This window comes from Panthera pardus, unplaced genomic scaffold, assembly GCF_024362965.1.
Source record: "Panthera pardus isolate Hobbes unplaced genomic scaffold, ASM2436296v1 HiC_scaffold_1, whole genome shotgun sequence".
NCBI lineage: Eukaryota > Metazoa > Chordata > Mammalia > Carnivora > Felidae > Panthera > Panthera pardus.
This window is the reverse complement of record NW_026526654.1, coordinates 80,861,524-80,886,040: the sequence shown is the minus strand read 5'-3', so window position 1 is coordinate 80,886,040 and position 24,517 is coordinate 80,861,524. Positions and strand designations below refer to the sequence as shown.

The 24,517-nt window shown below is 39.1% G+C and overlaps 1 protein-coding gene and 2 long non-coding RNA genes across 7 annotated transcripts in view; 2 read left to right on the top strand and 1 right to left on the bottom strand.

Moving 5' to 3' along the window:
• Window positions 1–7,943, top strand: part of LOC109266080 (uncharacterized) — a 14,271-nt gene extending 6,328 nt beyond the window's left edge. For 4 of the 5 annotated variants that reach the window (XR_002079530.2, XR_002079529.2, XR_002079533.2 and 1 more), the window contains 2 exons: window positions 142–235; window positions 1,947–3,188. This is a non-coding gene — a long non-coding RNA (uncharacterized LOC109266080). Of the gene's footprint in view, window positions 1–141; window positions 236–1,946; window positions 3,189–6,401 lie in introns of those variants that run through there. The other variant, XR_002079534.2, reaches the window with a different exon arrangement.
• Window positions 456–24,517, bottom strand: HSPH1 (heat shock protein family H (Hsp110) member 1). The gene is made up of 18 exons (XM_019447842.2): window positions 24,015–24,517; window positions 21,449–21,506; window positions 19,487–19,627; window positions 18,658–18,780; window positions 16,830–16,929; window positions 15,577–15,710; window positions 14,898–15,142; window positions 13,833–14,061; window positions 12,275–12,381; window positions 11,893–12,026; window positions 9,864–10,072; window positions 8,103–8,234; window positions 5,460–5,597; window positions 4,452–4,577; window positions 2,893–3,000; window positions 2,694–2,813; window positions 2,316–2,477; window positions 456–1,358 (listed from the first exon to the last, which is right to left on the bottom strand). The coding sequence occupies exons 1-18, from the start codon at window positions 24,119–24,121 to the stop codon at window positions 1,152–1,154; spliced, it is 2,580 nt and encodes an 859-aa protein (XP_019303387.2). The 5' UTR covers window positions 24,122–24,517; the 3' UTR covers window positions 456–1,151.
• LOC109266081 (uncharacterized) lies at window positions 8,234–10,232 on the top strand. The gene is made up of 2 exons (XR_002079535.2): window positions 8,234–8,807; window positions 8,935–10,232. It is a non-coding gene; the product is annotated as an uncharacterized LOC109266081 (long non-coding RNA).

Genomic DNA, 24,517 nt, shown 5'->3' with positions numbered 1-24,517 from the left:
TGATTAGATTAAAAGACCCAGACAAACCGCTCTCCACCGGCACTGGGACTGGTTAAAGTAGTTTTACGTATGTCTTCACATTGGAACTCAGTAGAGCAGTAAAGTTACAACACCTAACTGTATTTCTCTCCTTGGTCACAGTTTTAGAAAACATCCTACACAACAGTGGAACACGTATACCCGTCCCCACACACACCCGTCATCAGGAGGAAAAGGCTCGAAAGATACGCAACAGGTTAATGTTTTCTTCTGGGTGTTGGGAGTTACATTCAACTTTATATTAAAGACAATGTTTAATATAATAAACATAGGCTACTTTTCTATCGGGAGAAAGCATATGTAAGGGGTATCAGAAAAGGGAAAATTGGGATTTTTCATACGAAAGAACTTCATTTCTGCTACAGTTTACATGCTTTTCCTCTCCCTCAGTCCCATTTAAGTTAGTGACAAAACCGTTTAGAAATGACACCATAAGATGAACTTTATTTTAAAGCTCATAAAGGCTTCACAATATCAGTGACAAACAGAATCCACATTTCTTCCAATTTACACCTTCACATGACAAATGTGCTGTATAACAAGAGATAGAGTTGAAAGTTTTTGTTCTGCATGCTGCTAACACATTTCACTAGCTTTTGCTTTACTCATTGGATTTTTTTAATATCAAAGCAAAAAGTCATATTCTATTGGACAGAATTAATATTAGAAAGCCCTTATGAAATCAGACTTAGTCTTGTTTATAAACATCCACACCCACACACGTGCTGAAATGGAGAGCAAAATGCAAGAAAACTACCTTGGCAGGAACAAATGCTTCAAGATTTTAATCACAGCCCTCTTGAACAAGCAGTACAGTTTATTTTCTCCAAAAGACAAAAGTCAAATTCATCCTCAGTGATGCAAATGGGAATACTGCACAGAAGCTTAGTATGAATTCACAATTCCACAGGAATCTGAGAGTTACCAAGGCAATTTTCCCTTTTAGGATCATAAAGACTACAGACTGAAGCTTTTTTCTCTTTCCATATAATACACAAAATTTCTAAACATCCTTAAAAAAGAAAATATAAATAGTCTCAGTATGTTATGTAGAGTCACATACTGTGGCAGAAACATCTACTGACTGAAGGACGAAGCCGACGTAGTGTGCTCTAGTCCAAGTCCATGTTAACGGGCCTCTTCTCGTGAGGGTAACACTCCCCGTTCTGACGTGGAGGCTCGGCACCCAGATTTTCTGTGCCTTCTAAATCTTCTTCCTTTTTATCAGTATTTGGGCCATTTGGAGTTCTTTCCAGTTTGGGTGACTCGATCTTTGGTTTGGGTTGTGTTACGACGGGTTCACAGGTGTTATTCAACTCCTAAGCAAGGAAAACAAAACTGGTCGTCAGGGTAACTCAGATCCATCCAGTCATTTTCAATTACTTTCATAACACACGTGAACGGGTACATTTCTACCAACTCCAATTATATACAGCTCAAGGAATTCATTTTCTCATTACACTTGCCCAAAACTATAGCCTGAGGCCTGATCAAGAGAGAAGAGAATATTCTTGTAGGATGTGTCAGGAACTTGCAAAAAAGTACTCCTATATCATATTACCCCACTTAATCCTCACAACAGTATTAGAAAGTAGGAATTATGATCCCCATCTAGGTCGGAGAGAGAAGATGGTTCAGAGAGGCTGGATAATTTAACCTCAAGATCAGGAAAACCAGCGAGTGAAGAGCTGGGATTCAAGTTTACAGCCCCCTGACTTCAAAGGCTCACGATTCTTTAACCTTCACTGTGTTTAAACATTCTTGCAGATGCAAAGCATTCTTTGGTTTTCTTCTCAGCTTTCTTTAAAGCCTCACACACTTGGCAAGTCCTTCCCTGACACGATACCAATCTGGGTCCTTCTCCAGTGCCCGGAATCCTAACACTCTACTTTCATTTGTGCCCGCAGCACCTGACACCATCTGATACACTTCCTTCCGCACTTGTAAGCTGTGAAGCCTTCCTCGAACCAGCAGGTGGACTGTGACAGGGCGGGGACTGCCTCTGTACACTCAGTTTCACCTGTGACCAATGGTTGCCACATGGTAGGCGCTCAACAAATGTATTTATTGAAGTAAATGAATAATGAAGAAAAGGAAATTGTACAGAAACATAAGGTCTTCTGTATTTTGAAGTATCAACAGCGAACTAATAAGAAATCTGGTTTCAGTCAGAATGAGGTAAAGACTGATCAAAGAAAGAATTGTCTCAAGTTCACAGGATTACAACTGGAGTCCCGAAGAAAACACAGGGGTAAACGTTAGACAGTAATGCTTACCTTTATTTTTGCTTTAATTTCCTGAGCACGTACAACTGGATCCTGGTCAAGACTCTTTTTAGCCTGAGCATTCATGAGGTTGTTCATCCACTCCATCACTTCATTAACAGACTTCTCAACCTTTTTCATCTCAGACTCATCGATATGATTGTATTTCTCATCCTGAATGGAAAAAAAGCAGTTATCCTGTGAAACGAAGTATTTAACAGTAACATCTCACCTGACCCAATTTTCCATGAAGTTCATACCTACCTCTGGTCTCAAACACGAAAACAAAGGTCTCACTTAGGAAGATGTGTTCACAACGAAGGTTCCTCAACTTAGTATTAGTTTATTAAAATCTAGGTTAACTTCCTTGCGATGTATAAAAAGACTTACATTATTTCTGAAGTCCGCGGCTATCTTGGCATAGTGCTGCAGTCTCTGTCCCAGTTCTTCAAACATTTTTGGTCGTTCCTCAGCTTCTTGAAACCGAACTTTAACTGGAGTGCCAATTTTCTAAAACAAAATGTAATAAATTAGCATTTGTCCAGCTGCATCTCAGAAGTCTGTAGTCTAGGGGGAGAGAAGGGCTTACCATTAACTCTTCCAACTTGTCAACATATGCTTGTTTAGCTTGGTCCTCTCCCTCTTCATAGAGCCAGTTTTCGGTCTCCGTGAGCAATCTCAAAAACTTTTGGTGATCCTGTACAGGAAACAGAAGAGAATCCGTATCAGTTGCAACTTGACTGCAAAAATTTTCACAGCAGAACAGTCATCCTCAGAAGTGTTAAACGCTAAGTAACCAATCTTACTTCTAGGAAGGCACTCTGATTAGCTGGATTCTCTTTACTGAAAAGTTATCAAGGAGCAATGAACACTATCCGTGCCATACGTTTTACATGAGGGATGAACAGTAATTCTTTGGCTTCTCTTTTACACAGGGACATCTGAGAATTTTTGGTAAGCTGCTTACTGACTTAATGATGTATCTCAGAAGTCCAGTGTTGGACAATCTCTACACTGAAATGTGGTTATGGAAGAGCAGTTCTCTTCCCGTTCTCCAAAGCAACTGGGCCCTGACTAAGGAACTTTCTATTCACTCCCACAACTACCGAATACTGAAAGGGAGATGTCAGACAAGTTGACAACAATTCAATCACTGAACCTAAATCATTTCCGAACCAATTCATGTAATTATTTCTACTCTAGCCTGAGGAGGTCTACCCTATTTTGGGTCATCTCTCCTTCAGGATCCAAACCATCTAAGAAATTCAGGAAGTGTCGGGGCAGAGCCAAAAACCAAACGTTTATTACAAGGTAGCTCAAGGATCTTAGAACAAAACAGACTCCTCCAAGTTTAAATTCTTGTAACTTCAGGATTAATCCCTAAACCATCCCAAATTTCTATCTAGCCAATTTTTTTCCAAGTCCCATCTTTCATAGTTGGGCTTCTGGGATTTACTCAGAGCCACACTGACTTTGGGAGCTTAGAAAAGGGCTAAGGGGAATAATGTGCTCAATAAACTTTGGAACAACTGCATGAACAAGTCTTATGGGATAAAACAATGACCACAGAGCAGGCAAGGGAACCAGTCATTAAAAAAAAAAAAAAAAAGGTCTGAGGTCTTTAAAAGCAAGGTTTTCTCCTCTTATTTATCCCTCTAGCCCCCATACCTTTAGTGTCACAGACTCTGAGTAAATGTTTGATAGGTTCTTTCTTGTGGATGGTAACAACTAAAGGGTCACTGGGATAAGTTAGAATGTAAAATTGCACATCACTAACGGGCCTCTTTCCGAGATTTTGTTTATACAATTTCTATTTCAAGTTTTCCGTTTTCAAAAAGCGTGTTACATAATCTAGTAGAGATTTAAATGTCAGACTTGAGATGAAACACTTGATGAGATTATCTGAATAAAAACAGAGCGTGGGGCACCTGGGTGGCTCGGTTAGTTAAGCATCCAAGTCTTGATTTCAGCTCAGGTCATGATCTCACGGTTTGTGAGACTGAGCCCAGCATCAGGCTCTGTGCGGACAGCACGGAGCCTGCTTGGGATTCTCTCTCTCCCTCTGCTCCTCCCCATCTTGTGAGCGTGCATGTGCGCTTTCTCTCAAAATAAACTCAGAAAAAGAAAACAACAACGCTCTACACATACCTGCTCACATATAAATTTTTCATATGGTCCACACAACTTGTCCCTGAACTCATACACATATTCCTCCACCGCATTTTTAGCATCGTTTCTTTCCTTTTCCAATTTATCTTGCATTATCATCTTACCCTGTCAGAAAACAGAAAAGGTCAATTCCAGTCTTCTGTTAACCGTAACTAAATTTTAACTAGACTCTGGTGTTAAAATCAACAATTATATACCCCGCCCCCAAAAGTGTTAACAGTTCTAACGTACACTTCATGAATCTTCCAATAAATCTTACAAAGTTCTTCATTTACTATGTACACATAGTAGGTTGGGATTTAAAAAAAAAAAAAAAAAAAAAAAAAATTAGGTAATAAATTACACAGCTTCCGCATCTCAGGTTTAATACCAAGGGGGGGGGGAAACCCAATCCGCTGTAATTATTTTTTTTAGGTAGTTATACGATCGTCTCATATTAGGATTAATATCGGCAAGCGTGTAATGGTCACACCATTCTGCCACCATATTTGAAATTAAGGACTATAAATTTATTTACCCACTTATGAAATATAAGTGAGGTATAATTATTAAATTTCTAAGCACAATGTTGCCATCTCAGCAAAATAAAACGGAATCTCAATTATGTTCACATATTCTAGACTACAAAGAAGCACAACATACTTTAACAGAAAAATGTAGTGTGGCCTGAAATACCAATTGTATTGTGTTCTGTACTAGGACATACTGGCATCCAATTTCTTCCAAGAACTTGGGCAATCAATTATATACCTGGCAGAATGATCTACGGTACAGATTTCTTTCAAAAGGATGCAAAACTATAAATCAAGCTTGTTAAAAACATTAAATTGGAAAACCATTAGTTATGGACTCATCCTATTCCTAAAACTGTATAGAACTTGGGAGTATGGGAAAGAAGTGTACGTATTTATCTATTAGAAATAAGGGTAACAGGGCCAAACAACTAAATACACAGCAGAATGAAAACTATTTACCTGAAGCACTTACCTCTGTCTCAATATACATGTTAAGAAGGTCTTTCCCTAACTGCCAGACCAAGTTGGCTTCAACAGGCAGCTCAACATTCACCACCTTTATTTTGGGTTTTTTAGCTTCTGGAGGCTGGTCAACTTTCTTTTCATTGACCTTAGGGAAGGGGTAAAAAAGAAGTGGAAAAATTCTTACATAATCCTTGAAACAATGACAACGGTATCTCCCTATCATACTTACTGATGACTTAGGCAAAAATAAAGTCCCTAAACTTTAGAAGAATGTCGAAGACCGTCTAATTCCCACCACACATTTTACACTGGGCTGCAGTTACAAGTTAAACATGTCATACTTTCCTTCAAGAATTCACCAGGATATTTTTCTCTTTGCATGGTAAATTTAATCTCTCCTGCTAAAGCTTTTCTTCATAGTTCTCTAATTTTTAACCCCCTTCAACAATATTTCAGACTCCAGAAGTCAAAAATATTATTAAATTGCCACATCTTTAAATCATAGTCTAGAACCTTAATAGTAACAAGATAGATTATGACCAATGCTAAGCATGTTAGGACCAATCTACTCCTGTAATATATACTTAAATCCCTGTATCCCACTATTATACCTGTTGCAATTATAATTAGCACTATACTGATGAGTGCCTTTTAAAGTTTCCTGCTGAATGCGGGGATTATATACATACACACACACCCATACATATATGTAAGTATATGTATAAGTATCCTTATTCCTATTATCTGTTTTTGAATGATCCCACTTTTCACAAGCAACTCTGTAAGGTAAAAACAGACAAAGAGCCTTAATATAGAAAGTGAAATGATGCAGCAAACACTAACAATTTACTGCAGTTTTTAAAAATATGTAAATACAGGGCTAAAGAAGTAAGTATCTCTCCTATTGCCTTTAATTTTCCAGGACTTTTCTGTGTTTCCATTTCTATAGGCTCCTACTAGCTGAGATGGTAAAGAACACAATTTAGGAAACTCAGCTGTGGAACAGATTAGAAAAACCAAGGGGTATAAAACATATACCCTGACTGGCTGGGATGGCCAAATAGGAAAGAATAGCCCATCGATACGGCAAACACCACCGGTGGATAATTCTGGGGAGTTAAAAAAAAAAAGGTTGAAGCTCTAGGCACTTCATAGAAGAAACTGGGACTTGAAAAAGGTTCAGCGGCTTGCCTAAAATGATGAAGACAGAGACGGGACTAGAACTCCTGTTTCCCAGACTTATTTCAGTATTCCTGAGTCACAGGTCTCAGTGCGGCCAGCTGCCTCACCCACAATGATCTTGCCAATCAGCCCGCAGTCCCCATGCCTTCTTCACTCTAGCGCACAGACCCCCCAACAGACTACGCATGCTCCGGGGCCACGAACCACAAGGAAAATGAATTAGATGACATCTACACCTAGCAAAACACAGGAGTACGACAGATATTTGGGAAACGAATGGATGACAGCACATGTGTGGCAGTGAAGTCAGCATAAGACTCTCTGACGGTCCAACATTAAACCAACTACTGACTAAACCAATACATCACAAAATGGCACTCGACAAGGCACGGATGAAGAATCTCCAAAGTAGTATGTGACAGTGTTCCAGAGGGTCTGCTGCTATCAGTCCCACCTACAACTAAGAATATGAGATGGTGCCCCATGTCATGTTCCAGACAGGTACTGAGACCATCAGCACAAGTCAGTTCATGCTCAACGCTACGTGAAGGGGAAGGATGGGGACGGCAGGGAGCTGTTGTGGCAAAGAAAGCAAAGCTGCTTCACCACCACCTCCACCACCACGCAACTCTGGAAGAGAAGAAAAAGGCGGCTTTCAGAGAGTCAGGAACTAAAGCTCATAGTAGGACCCCCCCGCCAGGACCAATCAGGGCATGAGATTAAAAACTGAAAGCTTTTACCAAGTGTATAATGTATTTTTGCCAATGAACAATTCTAGAATTCATCGGAGGGTAAGAGAAAACCAAATCACTAATGAAAGATTAATAATTTACATGCAACTTGCACAAAAAGTGGAAGTTCTGCAAAGCACAGAATGATCTGGAGTCACAATGGAAACTTCGCGGTATCTATCGGACCATGAATTTTAAAGGTTTGCTTATTAGGAGCTGTCATTTATTCAAGGGACACCACACAACTCATTTAGCTTCCAATACATACTGTGGAAGCATGGCAAAGAAAAATTACTTCGAGGTACGATCTGGTTGTTCCCAGATCATAGTTAATTTGACAGGTCACTTGAGAGGAGAAAAAAGTTTACTAGACTCCTATAGCCCGTGTATTTATCATCAGACTAATGCAAGCAAGAACTCATCACACAGCACTGGGATGTAGCTCTTTCTGCTCCTCACATTAGCAGATACGTCTGGCACCAGAGAAGACAAGAAATGCCATGCATTCATCTCTCGTTGCTCGGAGCAGCAGTTCATCAAGAGAAGCTGTCATGTTTAAAGCAGGATATTCAGTTTCCTCATTTTAATTGAAAAACACATAAAAAATTAACAGAAGAAAAATCCTACCCAGAATAAGATAACTTGGTGCTTGCTCTTGAAACTGCAGATTTAATGATATCATTAATGATCACATGTTGCAACATTGTCTAAAGGAATGAACTAGAAGAGTCACTCACTTTGTCAGCATCTGGGATTTTGTTTTCTTCTGAGGTAAGTTCAGGTGAAGGGGGAGACTGTGAGGTTTGTTGACCATCAGTTTGTACCTGGGGCTGTGTTCCAGCTTCACTGTTGTCTTGCTGGATATTTTTCTGAAATGAAAGCCCAGGCACAAAGGATGTAGAAAGCAGGTGTACTTGTATAACTTTAATAGGTTATAGGGCACCAAAGACAGTACACTCAATTTCTGAAATCTTAATAAGTGGGGGAAAAAAGAGACTGGATAAAAGCAAAATAAACACATGAAAACTCCTTACAAATCTTAAACCTGTAAGAAATTCTTTCAACGATAGCAGTTAATATAGTTAAATAACCAAGTAGTAGGCATTTTGATTGATGTGATGAGTCAAGAACTCTCCTTTAAGAAACTTTCACCTAGCTTTGTACAGCTCTTAAGCTCTCAAAAGCACAAAAAGTAGGTTGACTCCAGGCCTCTCTCCCAAAAACAAGATTCCAAAACTTAAATTTCACCAGCAGCTGTGAGCATCTCAACACAGCTCCATTTCAATGAAATGAACAGTTGCATAAAATAGCCAACTATCAGTCCTTCAGGGATGCATCATTTCAGCTTACAGATACCCAAGACCGCATCCGTCCCCACCTTCTTTTTGGGATCCAGCCATTTCCACCTCAGAAGATCTCAGGATAAAGAATATACGCTACATGTTAGTAGAACTCAATCCCCAATAATCAGTGCTTGCTACGCTCTTTTCCCATCTTCGGGAAAAGCCCAAAACATTCTAATTTAACTACTTTCTATCCACCCTGAAGCCTCTTAAAATTTTCTTTCAGAACTTCAAGATTCTAAGGCAGACACTGAAGTATTCAAAAACAAGGCACTCATGATGTAAATATACCCAAAAGGCACTAAGAGATTGATACAACAGGTATTAGAATAATGGTATCTGTCGCCAAATGGCAAAGTATATGGCACTGGTCATTTAACTCATTATTTTGAAATTTTTCTAAATGAGAAAATGAAGGCTCAGATGTAAATGTTCTCTAAACATTCTAGAAATGGTAACAGTGTTAACAGAGTTGTGTGGCCACAGGATACCATACTTTCTCACATGTTAACTAAAACATCACACCACCTGCCTCTTCACGTAAGCTATTTGTGATTATTATCCAAAAGGAAACTCTAACAGTTAATTTATCTTGAAGTTTCTTAAAATTCTTCTGCACTCATGCTAACAAAAGTCTAAATTAAGAACGTGAACAATAACAACTTTCTATTCTCTATGTAGATACTTCTCTTCCCTCCTCCCACAATACAGCAAGCCATGTAAACAAAAGTGCAAACCATGTAAATAAAAGCAAGTCCTGAAATACCAAAGTCAACTTCACAATTTTTAAAAATAATCTTTAATATTTGGTATATATTCCACCACATTAACTTTTTTAAGTCTTTTTTCTTAATCATCAGTTAACACCGCCTTCTCAATATGTGGTCGATGCCTTTAAAAAAATAATTCAGAGAAACTTTATGACTCTAGTTATATTGTAATGTGCCAGTTCAAATTAAGCGATATAGAGTTTAATCGATTATAAGTCATCAAATTCTGGGCTGTATATTATCATCACCTAGCAATTGCTATTATCACCCTTACCCAAAATTCTAATCAAAATTAAGAAACATGTATTTTAACCTTTCCCTACCCTTCTCCTATAGAATTAAATCAACTATATATTCAAACACAAAGGGTGATCCAGAAACTTACCTCGGTGTCTGAGTTTTCTGCTGGTCTTTGATTTGGACACTCCATGTCTGTTTCAACAGAAGATACTTCATTCTCCTCAGTTGGGACTTTCTCCACCATAGATGCTGTAGAGATGGTGAAAATGCCATGGGTATTGACTCGCACTTTCACTTTCACTCTAGATTTTTCTCCATCTTTCTGCGCAGAAACATTCTGAACTACGAAGCGGCCTGGAACAAAAAGAAATTGGCAATTTTAGAAGTGCATCTAAAGCTCCGTAAAGAAGTCAAAGGCCCGAAAATACAGCTTGAAAGTACACTAGTCCTAAATCTCCCCAATTTTCTCTACCAACTGAATTAAGAATCTTTTTCACTACAAACATAAAATAAACTTAGTTATATGGTATACTTCAGTGCTTTGAGATTAGTCTTAATATGCCATAAAACTTTCAAAAGCAAGGGCACTCTTGTGATCGGGTGTATTTAACATAGATATTGCACTGCTGACAAGCAGTCCCTGCCTCCTCCTACCCTGTTTCTCCAGATTGGTGGTAAGGGACAAACTAGACTGGAAAATCTGTTACCAAGTGTAAGGTAGACGGCTCTCAAGCGATATCAAGCACCAGATGCATTTTAATCCCACAGGGGCTTTAGGGAATACGGTTTTTCTGACTGAATAATCAAAACATTTCCCTAGGTCTTAAATACGAGAGGTTTTCATAACACCTGTTTATCAAAGTCTGAAATTACTATGCAAAATACAGTAGTTCCAGAGCCATTACTCAGGGGGGGTTAAGAGTGTGGACTCTGGCCTGGGCTTGAACCCAGGCTAAGTGTCCTAATTCAAGTTATTTAACCTATGTTTCCATGGACAGAGTTGCAAGAGTTTACAGTGAGCATGTAAAACTACAGAACCAAGTGCTAAGTGTTAGCTATCATCTCCACCAATAGCCTTATTCCAGAGATCACTAAACCAAAATTAAGTATTTTGAACCTCATATGTGCAAAGCACTATATGGGATTTAACAGCCCTATATTTAAGGTGCTGTCTACACAAACACAGAAAGTTACATATTTAATTACCAGGTCAGTGAAAGATGTTGGAATTGACATTCAATAATTATCAGATCACTAGAGGTCAGGAAATAATTACCCTAAGACCCATTTAAAGAAACAGCATTTACTATGGGGCATCCAAGACAAGTCACAGGAGAAAGAGAAATTCAAGACCATTCTTTAAGTATGTCTAAGCTTTTTGGTTTTGGTGGTAACATGTTAACTTGATGACATACTAAAAAACCTGGATTATACCCTGTGCATGATGGGGAATTAATGCATAGAATCCAACCTATTAAAAGTTCAGTCTCTATTCAACAATTTCTTAGCAATAAATTCGTAAAAACTGTTTAAAAACAAAACCAAACAATCTGTGCCAGTACACTTTTAGTCTTAAATAAGAAGAAAGAAGACACAACTGGTCAGGTCAGACTCCTTCAAACAACTTCATTACAAAAAGGTATGGGGCAAGGGTGAGTCCGGAACACATCTAGCGATGCTGGCGAATTTCGCCCTCAGCCTGGGAAAGAGACATGGCCACGCAGGAAGATGTATCTGTAGCTCTCCAACAGACTTCCAGTAACTAGGAGTCAAAACAGACAGCGCCAAACCTCTCCAAGAAAAGTGTACCAAAAAAGATGTACTTTTTTCACTGGGTTCTGAGGCAGGTTTTAAGTTGGAAGTAATGTTCCATCCAGAAGAAAGGTTAACAGTAAAAGTAGGTGCTGATGCTTTAAATAGAGACTGTATCAGAAGAGAAAAAACACTGAAGAGTCCCTAAGCACAAATATGTGGAAGTAACAGTGGCACCAGCAAGTCATTTCATCTCTACTGGCCAATTTCTTCATCCATAGAAGGAAAAGATTTCTCCATCACCATTATTCTAAATCAACGATGTCTTTACGTGGAATTCTACTCCACTCAACATCAAGAAAAATTTTTACATTTGTACACTAAGTCTTTAAAAGCATAAACACACAAAATTAACGGCTCACCTATTTTTGCTTCTGGATATGGAACTCCTTGAGGGTCAGAATAGAAAGCTTCTAGCTCAAAAGGTCCCCTTCTCAAGAAAGTGAGAACTTTGGAGAAAGGAGCAGCATGGTTTCGACTAAATACTTCATGCACACTAGAGGAAAGGAAAAAGCATTCAGTATTGCAAACATGTAAACTTACTGTGCTACACAAACTGAATCAACACTCTGAGATCTCTACCAATTCTAGCCCACCATTTATTAACACCAAAATGAGAGAAATATTTTGATCAGTTTGGTTGTTCAAAGATCCCAGTAATCAGACTCTCAACTGTAAAAGTCATTTGTTAATTTTCCTTGATATTAAAATACAGTATTTGAATAGTTATCTTCTGCTACCTACCCTTCAGTATCTTCTGAATCATGGTTCCACACCAGAGATATTGGAAAAGGAACTGCATCCGTGATGGAAAATTCTCTAACTTTGAATGCTGGGGAAAGAATTGCACACTTAAAAGGAAAAAAGAAAAAGGATTATCAGGAGGCTATGAATAAATAATTGCATTCACCCTTTAATTAAAATCGGATATCAAGTTTAAATTCAAAATCAAAACTGCTTACGGTACACACTGTCTTAAGTGCAAAGGATTTTCATCTAAATACTATGCCAATCACTAAATATAAAGACAGATAATACAATGAATCTTAGGATGGCAAAAGTTAACTAACAGCAAGTTTCATAGGAGCTTGGGAAAAAACATGGACCTTTCCAGAAATGTCCTGACAGCAACTTCAATTACAAGCTGTACCACTTTTGAACCTGTGTATATATCCACAAACAGCTCTGTCCACATCATCTTTCGAATGTCTAAGAAACTGAAAAAAGATAAAACCCCAAATATTCATATTTTCAAGGAATTTTATGAAGGAGGTGATGGTAAATTCACATTTGGGGTAGATGACACCCAACAGACAGGTGGATTTAGAGTAGTTACATAAAAATGACTAAATATGTGACTACGCTAAAAGTCAGTTTCTGATTAGCATAGGACCCTTCAAAAGAGAGACCAAAAGTGAGCTCTTCCTCTAAAGAAATGATACGCTTCCGATGTTCTGGGGAGTTGGGAGACTTCTTAGGTAAGGGGGCATACTCCATTATCAAGGAAAAAAGCAAAAGCAAAAACAAAAACCCCATGACAAATCATGATGATACAACAGATAATTAACAATGAGTACCTACATGTTCTTCTTTAAGTATTAAGTATAGTCCTTCTAAGTATCTTTGTGTATAGAATCTCTTACTTTGTTTTATATCAAAAATAACTGTACGAACTAGAATAAAATTTAAGGATTGTTAACTTGAAACTTAGTCAAAACTACTTACATCAAGACTGTGATATCCTAACTACAGATGCTGCTTTTCTTATCAACAACTTCTAGTTTTGGTGCTTTTGCTCCGCCAAACACACTTGAGCCTCTGAGCCACCTTCTTACTTGATAAGCAAGTTAAAATCAATTAGGGGGAAGGGGGTCAGCTATTTTCTAAAATCACTTGTTAACTAATACTCCTAGCCCAGGAAATTTCCCCCAAATCAATTCCTTATTGCACCACATTGTTATTCTAATCCCCCTGTGTGCTTTGTAACAACTGTCAACACCACACAACTGATTCATGCTTTACAGTTGTGTTTCCCGTGTCTCCTCAGAATCATGCCTATTCCTAATCCGCAGTTCAAGAAACATCAGCTGCAAATTTCTTTTAATCAGGAATTTCCTAGATGTTCCGGATCTGAAAATCCTGGTCTCCCCACAGCCTTAACAGATGTTTTTGGAAGTGTGCTCCCTTGTGATATCTATTAGACACAAGGCTCTCCTTACTGTATGACCCCACCACAATGAAACAAAGCAGAAATGGCTTAAGGAACGAGCAGCAAGAGAAAGGAGGGCTGAGAACGTAATACCTGCAGTGCACATCCTCTAGCTACTGCTTCATCCGCATTGAGTGTCGTGCTAATATCTTTTCCAAAGAATCGGGCAATTTTTTCTTTCACGGCTGGAATTCGTGTAGTGCCTCCAACAATCTCAACCGCACTCACATCTTCAACTCTGAGCTGAGTCTGTTCCAGAAGGGAATGAAGGGGAGCTTCTATCTTTTGCAGGAGGTCAGCACAGAGTTCTTCAAATTGTGCCCTTGGCAAATAAGAGGAACACTATAAATTTTTAGAAAAAGCATCTGAAAGCCAATACTGTGTTCTATTTTTTTTGAAAATAATATTAACCCAATGAATTTGTTTTTCCTCAGACAACCTCCATTCCGTATGGGCCAAATTTAACTGTACTGTAATTTGTTAACTTAAAAAAAAAAAAAAAAAAAAAAACATATATATACACATATATATATATATATATACACATATATATATATAGAGAGAGAGAGAACAGGTACAGAAAAGAAATGGGAGAAAAATTAGCTCTACCAGCATTAATAGGAAAAAAATCACTATTCAGACTGCCGTTTTACTCCTAAATGGTTTTTGTGAAACCATTATTCAATTACTAGCCCAGAAACACCGAGAGTTGATAAACACTAAAAAGATTTCATCATGAGGACACTTAGCAAAGATCTTTTTAAAAAACCTCTTTGTAGGGGCACCTGGGTGGCTCAGCTGGTTAAGTGTCCAACTTCCGCTCAGGTCATGATCTCGCGGTTCATGAGTTGAAGTCCCGCGTCAGGCTCTCTGATGTCAGCACAGAACCTGCTTCAGATCCTCTGTCCTCACCCCCCACCCCACTCTCTCTCTCAAAAATAAACATTAAAAAAAACCCAACAAAACCTATTCTTTAAAAAAATAAAAAACCTTTTTGCACAAGTGACCCTAATTCTAATGGTGTGAACAGTCCTAGTATATAGCATATAATCTTGAAAATGTGGACCAAGACTCTCAACACCACAGCTAGACTGACACCTGGGCTATAGTTTCAGCAAGAAGTTTCTTGTGTTTAATCTAGCAGAATTCAAGACGCACCTGTTCATCTTTCCGGAAACATCTTTGTCATTCATAAAGCACTCGATATTCAGTGGTAGGTCTGTGCTATTAGAGCTCATTAGCTTTTTCAATTTTTCACATTCTTGATACAGACGAAGCAGTGCTCGAATCTTGGATTTTGCATCCAACTTGTACTTAGTTTTAAATTCTGCACAAAAATGTTCCACCAACTTTTCATCAAAGTTTTTCCCTCCTAAGAAAGGATCAAAAGCTGTTCCCAGTACCTAATTTAGTTAAAACAACAAATAATCTGGTTATTTTCAATCATATTTTTAATCAGAATCTTAAATATTACTACACAAACAACTAAAGACTAATAAGATCAAAACTTTTATTTAAATTATAGTAACATGAAATCTAAGAAAAATGTTACTACCAAATCCAAATGAAATGCTGAATCTCTAATTTACTTTTAATGATTACATAGAAGATAATCTTAAAATGCTTCTCCTTCCTAAGCAAGAACACTTAAGGGTCTCCTAAAATAATCACGTCATCTTTATGGGGAGCAGTGTTAGGAATAAGTCCTTGTTACTATAGTACCCAAAATTCTGCTTCCTAAGAAGCACAAAGTCAAGAAGGCTCAGTAGCTTAAAGTAATGACAACTACAACACATTTAATATGTTTTGGTCATTTAGTTCAAATTTATGACTTTACCTTCAATTTTCCCTTGTTAAAGGCACAGGCAGACACTTGAAAAGCTGAGTGTCCCATATCAACAAAAACCACTATCCGAGGTTTCTCATCCAGGCTTGGGAGATCCTGCTTATAAATTCCGTAATTCAAAGCAACTACAAAAAAACAACTGTTTCAATTCCTTGTTTCACATTTTCTTAGGAATTTCATCATTACCGAAAGAATTATACATGCAGGAAACTTGGTGAACACGTTTCTTTCACACCTGACTTCATACTAATTTTCATGGCATAATTTTTTCCCTTTCCGATTTTAGAACAATGCTCTATTACTTTTCAATGAAGAGATGTGACAAAGAAAATGTACAAGGTGCAAATACAATGAAATGTAACCACAAACATTAGCAGGCTAATTACACCATACTTACATTTTAACCACAACCTGCCAGGAGAATGCTTATCCAAAAAAATTAAGAATTTAATATACAACTATAGCAATGGCAGTTCCTACCAATTTCTTTTTAGAGCCAAGGCAAATAACTGATGTACCTTAAGGAGACTGGGTCAGCTTTTTCTGAACTTTGAAGCCACCATATTTCTAAACATGTATAGCCTAAGAATACACCTTTATTGATACTTGAATTAAGAGTTTTAAAGAATACACATATTAGAAATATTCTGGAATAAAGTCTTACTTGCTTTGTCTGAATACACTAAATTGTAACTTGACTTTTTGTTCACCTGTAATCATAAAAAACTAGTAAAGGCTCTAGGAGGAAGGAACAGTGACTGGTCCGCTCACCACCCTATCCGTACCTAACACAACGTCTGGCAAATGGTACAGCTTAAATCAATATTTGATAGAAAATGAGTGATCAATGACTAAGGGGGAAAAATTTTTTTAACCTCATTAATACTCGTAGCCATGGTAGCTGTGAAACCCAAAATCCCAAGGTTTGGGGAAAATTTAACTATAAAAACCATGTGAGGAAATAAAAAACTAAATCTAACACACATAATACAAAGGACTGAAATATATACCTAGAAGTACTTCCTAATGACAACAGATTCATAAACTGACACAGTGACCATTTCTCATTAAACATAAGCATCTGAAAAAAAACAGAATTCCTGCTTTCAAATCTAACCCATGTCTTTTAATAGGCTATGTTTCTACGGGTACATGAACAAATGTTTGGCTAGGATATCTGACTTGTCTTAACTCAGTTTTGATAGTATATTCACTTCTACACAGAAGTAGCTTTTTTTTCTTACCAGCTGTCATGTCATTCATAAGTCGTAGGCAGTTTAGGCCAACTATTTGTGCAGCATCTAATACAGATCGCCTCTCAGCATCTGTGAAGAAAGAGGGGACCTACCAACAAGAAAACAAAGAACCTTAAGTTGTCTAGAGCACACACAAATTCCTCACGACCACTTATGACACATTAACAACAGTCTAGATAAATATGTGCCTATCAAAGTTATAAAACAGAAACAGACATTTACACTTAGTTTCTAGCAAGTTCCGTAACTTTCAGAAGAGTAGCTGTTTAAAAAAAAAAATGCCCCGAAACGGTATTATCAAAGTAATCTTTACTATAACCAAATTTTAACCCAAAATAAAAATTAATCAGGAGTCTTCACTAAGACATAGTGACAACTGCCTCTACCTAATAAAAGAAAGCTTTAAATCTAAGTGTATGAAATACCATTTCCAAGCCAGTCTGAAATTTCTTATTTGGAAACCACAATGCTAAGTCAACATTTAATGTTAAACGTAACTAAACTACAGACAATACTACAGGTACCTAAAGGTAACGCACAGCTAATTCTCGTATACACCACCGCCCTGCAGTTTGCTATTCACTGTATTCAAGCATTAATAGATGACGGGGTACCTTCTAATTCTGTAGACCTGTTAAGATCACAAAAACATTTTTTGGCAAAGCCTGTTGATATTCCTAAAAAGAAGAGCAAAAACAGCTCAAGGGATGGGATGAAATTTCTTATGGTGCTGACCTGTGCTTTAGCTAGGTTAATTCTTTTGATCACTTTCTAGGACAGCACTTTAACTAGGACACTCTTCAGGAGAATCTAACAATACATTCATAGCATCACTTAACTAGAAAGTACCTAAGAGAAAACTTAGTACAGTGGCTTTCATTTTTTTCCCCAAAGTATTTGTAGCTGCTTCAGAAAGAGAGGCAAGAGCAAAAGTGGGTCTCTGCTCACTTTTCCAATCAGGAACACTGCTTTCAGCAGTTTTTCCATATTAGCTTACTTAGGGAAAAAAAAAAAAAAAAAAGGAAAAATTACTGACATGTAACTTAATTCTTAATTTTACCAGAGATTATTATTTCTCCATGCAACAGCCAAATACTCCTTTTTAGTAGAACATATTCTGTCTTGCAAGGGCAAGACAGGGCTCTCTGCCTCATCCTTTCACATCCTAGGACACACAGTCACCAAAGCTTCTGACTGGTCTGGGCAGGCCACCCTGCTCATGTTGTAATGCAAAGACCACGCGTGATGTAGTCCGTTACAGACAGTCTTAGTGCGGAGCATAACCAGAGCAGACCAAAAGGTGACCCTACACATTTGGGAAAGCAGAATTTACAGCTGCTTTTTTGGCGTCCAAATAAAAGACTGACTTCTGTCCTTTTCAAATACCCCTAGATAACTTATCAACCGTCCACTGATAGTGGATTTTCCAGTGCTAAAAATCTTTTAAGTTTTGTCACTACTGGTAGGTTACATCGTAAAACTTCTAGTGAACTGGTTCACAACGGACAGAATTCTGAAAATCCCCGTTAAGCGTACAGGTTGTCTAACAGTGTTGTTAACGGACAGCATTAGAACATCTTCCATTTCAACCGACCAATTCAGTCTTTTCAAAGAGTCCCGCAAGAGATTGATTTGCACCTCCAGTCAGGAACTCCTGCAACTTCTTGCTAAAAATACCACTCAAACATACTCTGAATGCTCCTGAACACTCTGTTAATACAGTCCAGTAGGATTTTGATCCCTAGTAATAACACTTAAAGGGTAGGAAGAAAGGCAAATTAAAAGAAAACACACTGCCTTGTTGAATTCTACTTACTGAAATAACACAATCTGTTACTGGTTTCTTGAGGTTGTTTTCGGCGGTTTCCTTTAACTTCGTCAACAGCATGGCTGTTATCTGCTCCACACTAAACAGATGTTCTTCGTCCATGTACATTACCTGTATGAGGGAAAGAAAACATTTTAAACGTTGTAGTACTTAATGTTTATATGCTAATACTGACTTCCATATATTATTACATATCCTCTTCTAGAAAATCTTTATTGTTGCAGCTGTCATTAGAGAAGAAAGGAACAGGACACCAAAAACCAAACCAACCAAACCCAAAATGCAACAAAGAACTTTTCTCTAGAGATGAAGAGAAAACAAATCTAGGGTAAATTTTCCCCCTACCCAAAGTACTAGTGAAAACATTATACAAAGTAGTAAATTTCCATTCTAACTGAAGAGATGAATCACTGTGACAAATATCATTTTGTGTAGGTCATAACACAGGAATGCCTCCGCTGGTTTAAGAACAGATCTCTGGTTGCATTACACGAGTGCTCTTCAAACAATTGCAACTGGGCTGTAATGGAACAGACTTTTGTAACACAATGGAGAACTTTTTAAGCACCACTAAGTAAACCTAAATTTTAACAATTATAAAGAAGTCATAAGATATTAATTAAGTTATAGCAATATATGCCACTTAAACACTTTTTGGCCATTAAAACATATACCTACAGTTTAAAAGAACTTGACAAAAAAAAAAGATCATCTAATTAAGAAATTTGAGGTAAACATTTATTAAGAACTAGGCGTTTTTTTCTATAGGTGAATTTCATTTCCTATTAAGCACATTAAAGTTAGTCAGTTAGATTACCTTTATTCCAACTCCACCATTTTTCATGGGAACCAAATCGTAACTTAAGTTTCCCTTCTCCTTTTGAATGAAGGGGTCATTGAATGCTCGGCCATGAAACCTTTTGAAGTTAGACACTGTGTTGTTTGCATGAGTGATTTGCTGAAAAAGAAACGAGAAGTTAGGTTTTTTTTCTAATTGGAACATCGGTAATTATAATTTTATAAAAAGTCAATTGTACGACTCAAACCATAATATAAGTAACTTTCTCCGCAACCCTGGGAAATGCCAAAAGGTAGGAAATGAGAAGAAACAGGAGGCAATGCTGTCACTACAGACTTTTAAAAAGATTTCAAACCCTGCAAGATAAAATCAAAGATTGGGAAACGACCTCTAAAGCCCTGAACAAATCAAGAACTGCATCCCTTTATTTCATTCCTTTTTCCCCACTAAACTTAAGTTTTATATCCACCGAATACACGAATAAGGAGATCTAAAAGCACTACAAGTCAAATTACATTTTTTAAAAAAGTTAACGTTAATTGGTCAGGATAAACATTTTGTGCCATAAAATACACGGGCTGCTATAATCACGGAATGTCAATTATCGGTACCAAAAAGCAGAAGAAGCAAGGATCATTCAAAATTTCTAAGTGACTTTTAACTGCATATTTCTGATGATTAGACTCCGGATTAAAAAGTCCCACTTCATAGTATATTTCACTCAAAGCACTCAACAGTGAAAACTGTATTTAAAATACAGAAACAATTAAAATAAAAGATTAAAAACAGACTTCTAAAGTAATGAAAATACCAGAACAGTTTCCTATTTACCATTTTCTCTGGTCTACTTCTTTTAAAGGGAGGAATACAGCCTGGCAGTAGTAGTTTTTCAAACATGGAATTTAAGCATGTTTATGTACTAAAATTCCCTGTGATTCTGAAATGGAGTTGAAGTGTATCTAGTAATCTACAGGCTACATCTGAGCCTCCACTGAGTCTCCTCACAGAACCACAAAAAAACTGCAACAGCATTTTAAGGTCTGGCATATCAATATTCTAAATAGCCATATTGAGGGAGACAGTTCCTCCACTGATGTGTCCCTTTTCTTTTAAGTACACCATTTTGAGTGTGCATAGCTATTTTTCTCTCCTTTGCCTTGTATCTCTTCCAACTTGCCTTATTATAGCATTCCAGGGTTTAGAGTTTTGCTTCTTTTTCAGCAGTACTATTTTCTGTGTTTAAAAGAATTTTTTCAATCTCTTTCTTACAGCCTCTCCAAACAGATTTCAAATTTCATGTTCTTTTCCTTTATTTTTTTCCTCCCCAACCCTAAGGGTTCCTGGTTATAATGTGAGCCCTAAATGGAAGGGGCATACATAAATGTTCTAGTCACATTAATAACAAGTGAAGTTAATTTCAGTGATTTAGTCTAACAGATCCAAAATACTGTCATTCAACATGTACTCATGTTGAATATCGATGAGATACTTTACTTCCTTGTAAGACTTCAAAAGCTCATGTGTATGTCCTACTTACTTCCCATTTCAATGCAGAGGAGGCAAATTCAAGTGTATCTAACAGCTACCCTGAAGACGGCACACATCTAGACACAGTTCTCCCAGTCTTACCTAAGTAACCTGAACATGCTTTTAAAATATAGAACTTCTAGAAGAAATCTTCCTTAACTCTTAAATGAGTATCACAATTCCACATGAAAGAACTTCAGGTGTCTCATTTATAATTTTTAAAAATTAGATAAATTAGAAGGTAGCAAAATCACTAAAAATTAAGGTTGGCAGATTAGAAAGTTAAGACAGATCTTACTCACTGAAAGAGGAAGGGAACAAAGAAAAAAATAACCATCTAAGGGCTCTTAAGGAATACGTACATTACATTTCTAAAACTCAAACATAAACAGGCTTCAATATTTCATAACCTCTCCCTTAAAAACGTGACCAGAATGGTCTTAAAGAACATACCTGATTTTTGGCTGCAACTCCAATGGTTCTGTTTTTGGATCCAAATGATATGACTGATCTAGAAAATATACAAACCACAGGTCTCAAAATGTTGAAAAGCATAGACGAGAAAATAATACACCAGTTTCCTACCCATGGTCGGGGTGCTGGTGGGCGGCACAAGTACAGCACAATGTTGTAGTCTAAAGCTTTAGTCAGATACTTAGTAGAAGCCCACTTAATTGTTACTCTGAGAATGTAATCTAACGGGCAGTTAGCCAAAAAAGTCTGCTCATGGCTCAGGGGGCATTTTCCATTACTTCAAATACCCGTGTAATTCTCCAGGTCCCCAATTATTAGCAAAATGGACATTAACTCTGAAAATACTTTGAATGAAGGGAATAATTTTGGCCCTAGCCACATGATCAGCAAAATATATGGAGTGAATTCCACTCTCAGTTGGCAACTCTGTACAAATCTAAATATCACTGTCATACCGATTACTGTCCCGATGTACCTCCACCCCTTCAGGATCAACAGATTTATATGAATCCAAACAACTTGGCCTAAGTCAGGTTTCTGCAGTTTAAAAGCACAAAAGGGTCCTACGGGGAACTCTACTTAAGGAGGCCAAGTAAGTATGATGCAGAGCAAGTACCACAGCAAACAGAGTGTAATTGTTGAGGGAAAAGCATGAATAATTAGTTCCATTAATTAAGTCAGCTTTGAAGAGATGAAAGATGACCTCTGTGAGACAGCCTTCTCAGCAATGGAAACGGAACGGTAGCACAGAGCACAGATAAACTCAAGTCTTGTCAGGAGGAGCGCAAATCAGATTTTCAATCAAGGCGCAGGTAGGTGAACAAAGTGGAAATATGCTGAGGGCACTCAACACGGGGCTGCATCAAGTTTAAGGTTGCTCTGATACCGTAGACCCAAATTATCTGTGCAGGTGCTCTAAACAGCATCCTAAAAGCCGCAGAAGTGTTCAAAGGCTAGAACCTTCTGAAAACAAAGTAACATTCTAGGACTAGAGTAACCATTCACTTGCAGAACGACTTTACTCATTTTCCACTTGGAAATTAATAGTGGCCAATGCAAGTAGCCAAATATCTATTGTATCAACAAGATCACAGGGAACGCCAATGCTGCCCTCTGTTTACCTTTTCTAGGGACATACCTGCTGTCTTCAGTTTCACAGTGGTCACCACAGCCACGTATACAGTATTTTCCTAGTCTCATCTGAACAGCTTTTCTTTTTTATTGGATCAAAGAGAACAAAGATGTGAATTGTACCTAAGCATGAAAGCCTGACATACTGTCTTTCTTACCGTACTCCAATTATACAGACCTTTACATATCGAAAGAACAGACTGTAAATTTGCAAAGAGGTAGAATCGTGGAATAAGTCTTTCCAATGGTACTACCAATGTCAAACATTTGCTAATTTTCTGATTTTCCATTCACCTTCACAAATGGCCATCTGCACTCAAGCAGTGATACAAACAGGGTCATCCTACCTTTGAGCTCAAGGTATCATTCTAGGCTTTTTATCTTGGGTTTCAGACGTTGAAAAAATTACTACCTACATTAATTTTCCTGAGAAGGAATCAGTTGTTTCCATCAATGTACATGCAGGCGTGTTTGCATGATGATCTTCAGAAAACAAGCCCCTTGAAAAAGTTGCTTTAATAAAATGTTGCCCTTGCCCACCCCACGCTGCTGTGGAATAGAACATTCTAATTCTGACCACATCCATCCCCGAATTCTAGCACAAAAGTGTGCAATTTTCATCTTATCTCCTTTATTTAAACTGTGCAAAATTAATAAACTAGAACATGATTTAGGATTCCTCCTGAATGGCTCTCCTAAAACGAGCAAAAGGCCCTTTACATCTTCACAAACGATCCCAGGCACGAAGTCTGCTAGCGTTAGCAACCGAAAGTGCGCAAGAAAAGGCATCTATCAAAGGAGTGATTCTGCGGTCGCTAACAACAATCCGCCCGCTCACTGGACAAGCAGCAGTATCCAGGCTCTGGAAGCTTCTAGTTCATTTCGGAGACTCGATGCGGAAGAAAAAGCTCAGCAGCCCCGCATCTGCGGTGCGCAGAGGCATGCTCGGAAGGAGGGGGACAAGCTGGGGGCGGTTCAGTCAGCTCAGAAGCCGCGTGGGGAAACGGGGGCGGCCGCGGAAGCAGCGAACTGAGGCTTGCCAAGAAAAGGGAACGAAATCGCGGGCTTGGCCTTAGCTCTCCCATCAGTAGGAAGCCCGCCCCAGAAGCGACGACCCTGGGACTCTCCGCTCTGAGACTCTTCTTGGCCTCCGGATCGCCAAAACGACCTCCCCCCCCCCCCCCTCCAGTCCTGCCGGCAAGCCCCCACCCCTGTCGGGCAAGCATCCTGCCGGGCCGGGCCGCCGGTTCCCAACCTTCCCCAGGGGCGCACCGCTACCCACATCGCCCTCCGTTCGGCCCGGCGCGCCGCAGCCCGCCCGCGAGCCCCGGGTCCCCACGGTCCCCAGCCCCGGCCCCCGCTCTCTCTCCGCACTCCAGAACCTCCCCTGGCGCCCCCGCAGGCTCCCACTTACGGGGTGCAGCGGTCGCTGAACTCGTTGGCGATGGTCTCGATGCCCCCAGCCCGGGCCACCGCAATGTAACAGCTCTGCGAGCCCACGTCCAGCCCCACCACCGACATGGCCGGGTCGCGGTCCGCCTCCGCCTCCGCCTCGGCTCTGGGTCTGGGTCTGCGTCCTCCTGCCGCCCTCCCGCTGCTTCGGCAGGCGCTTCCTGCCCCGGCCGCGCGCGGCTCCCGCGGGGTCCGACCGCTCCTCTGTCACTCGGACGGAAACACGAACGGCCCGCCTGCCGGCGCCTCCGGCTTCCCGGGGACAGTGGCAGCACTCGGCGGACTAAGCACGGGAGAAAGCGGCGCTCGGTCTCCGCGGGGCGCTCCTCAAGCTCGGGAGGACTGTCTCGATCTGCACCCGCTGCTCACCGGCGCGGCGCTCAACTACCGACCCAAAAGGGGAGGTCCCAATTCCTCAGCCTTATGTATCGCACTGATCAGAACTTTCCAGAATCTGCGGCATTT

Coding starts and splice junctions, on each gene's coding strand:
- HSPH1 (XM_019447842.2), bottom strand. CDS start 24,121: ATGTCGGTGGTGGGGCTGGACGTGGGCTCGCAGAGCTGTTACATTGCG. Junction 8,235..9,863: donor CAGAAAACTCAGACACCGAG/GTAAGTTTCTGG, acceptor CTTTCATTTCAG/AAAAATATCCAGCAAGACAA. Junction 4,578..5,459: donor ACATGTATATTGAGACAGAG/GTAAGTGCTTCA, acceptor GTTTTCTGACAG/GGTAAGATGATAATGCAAGA.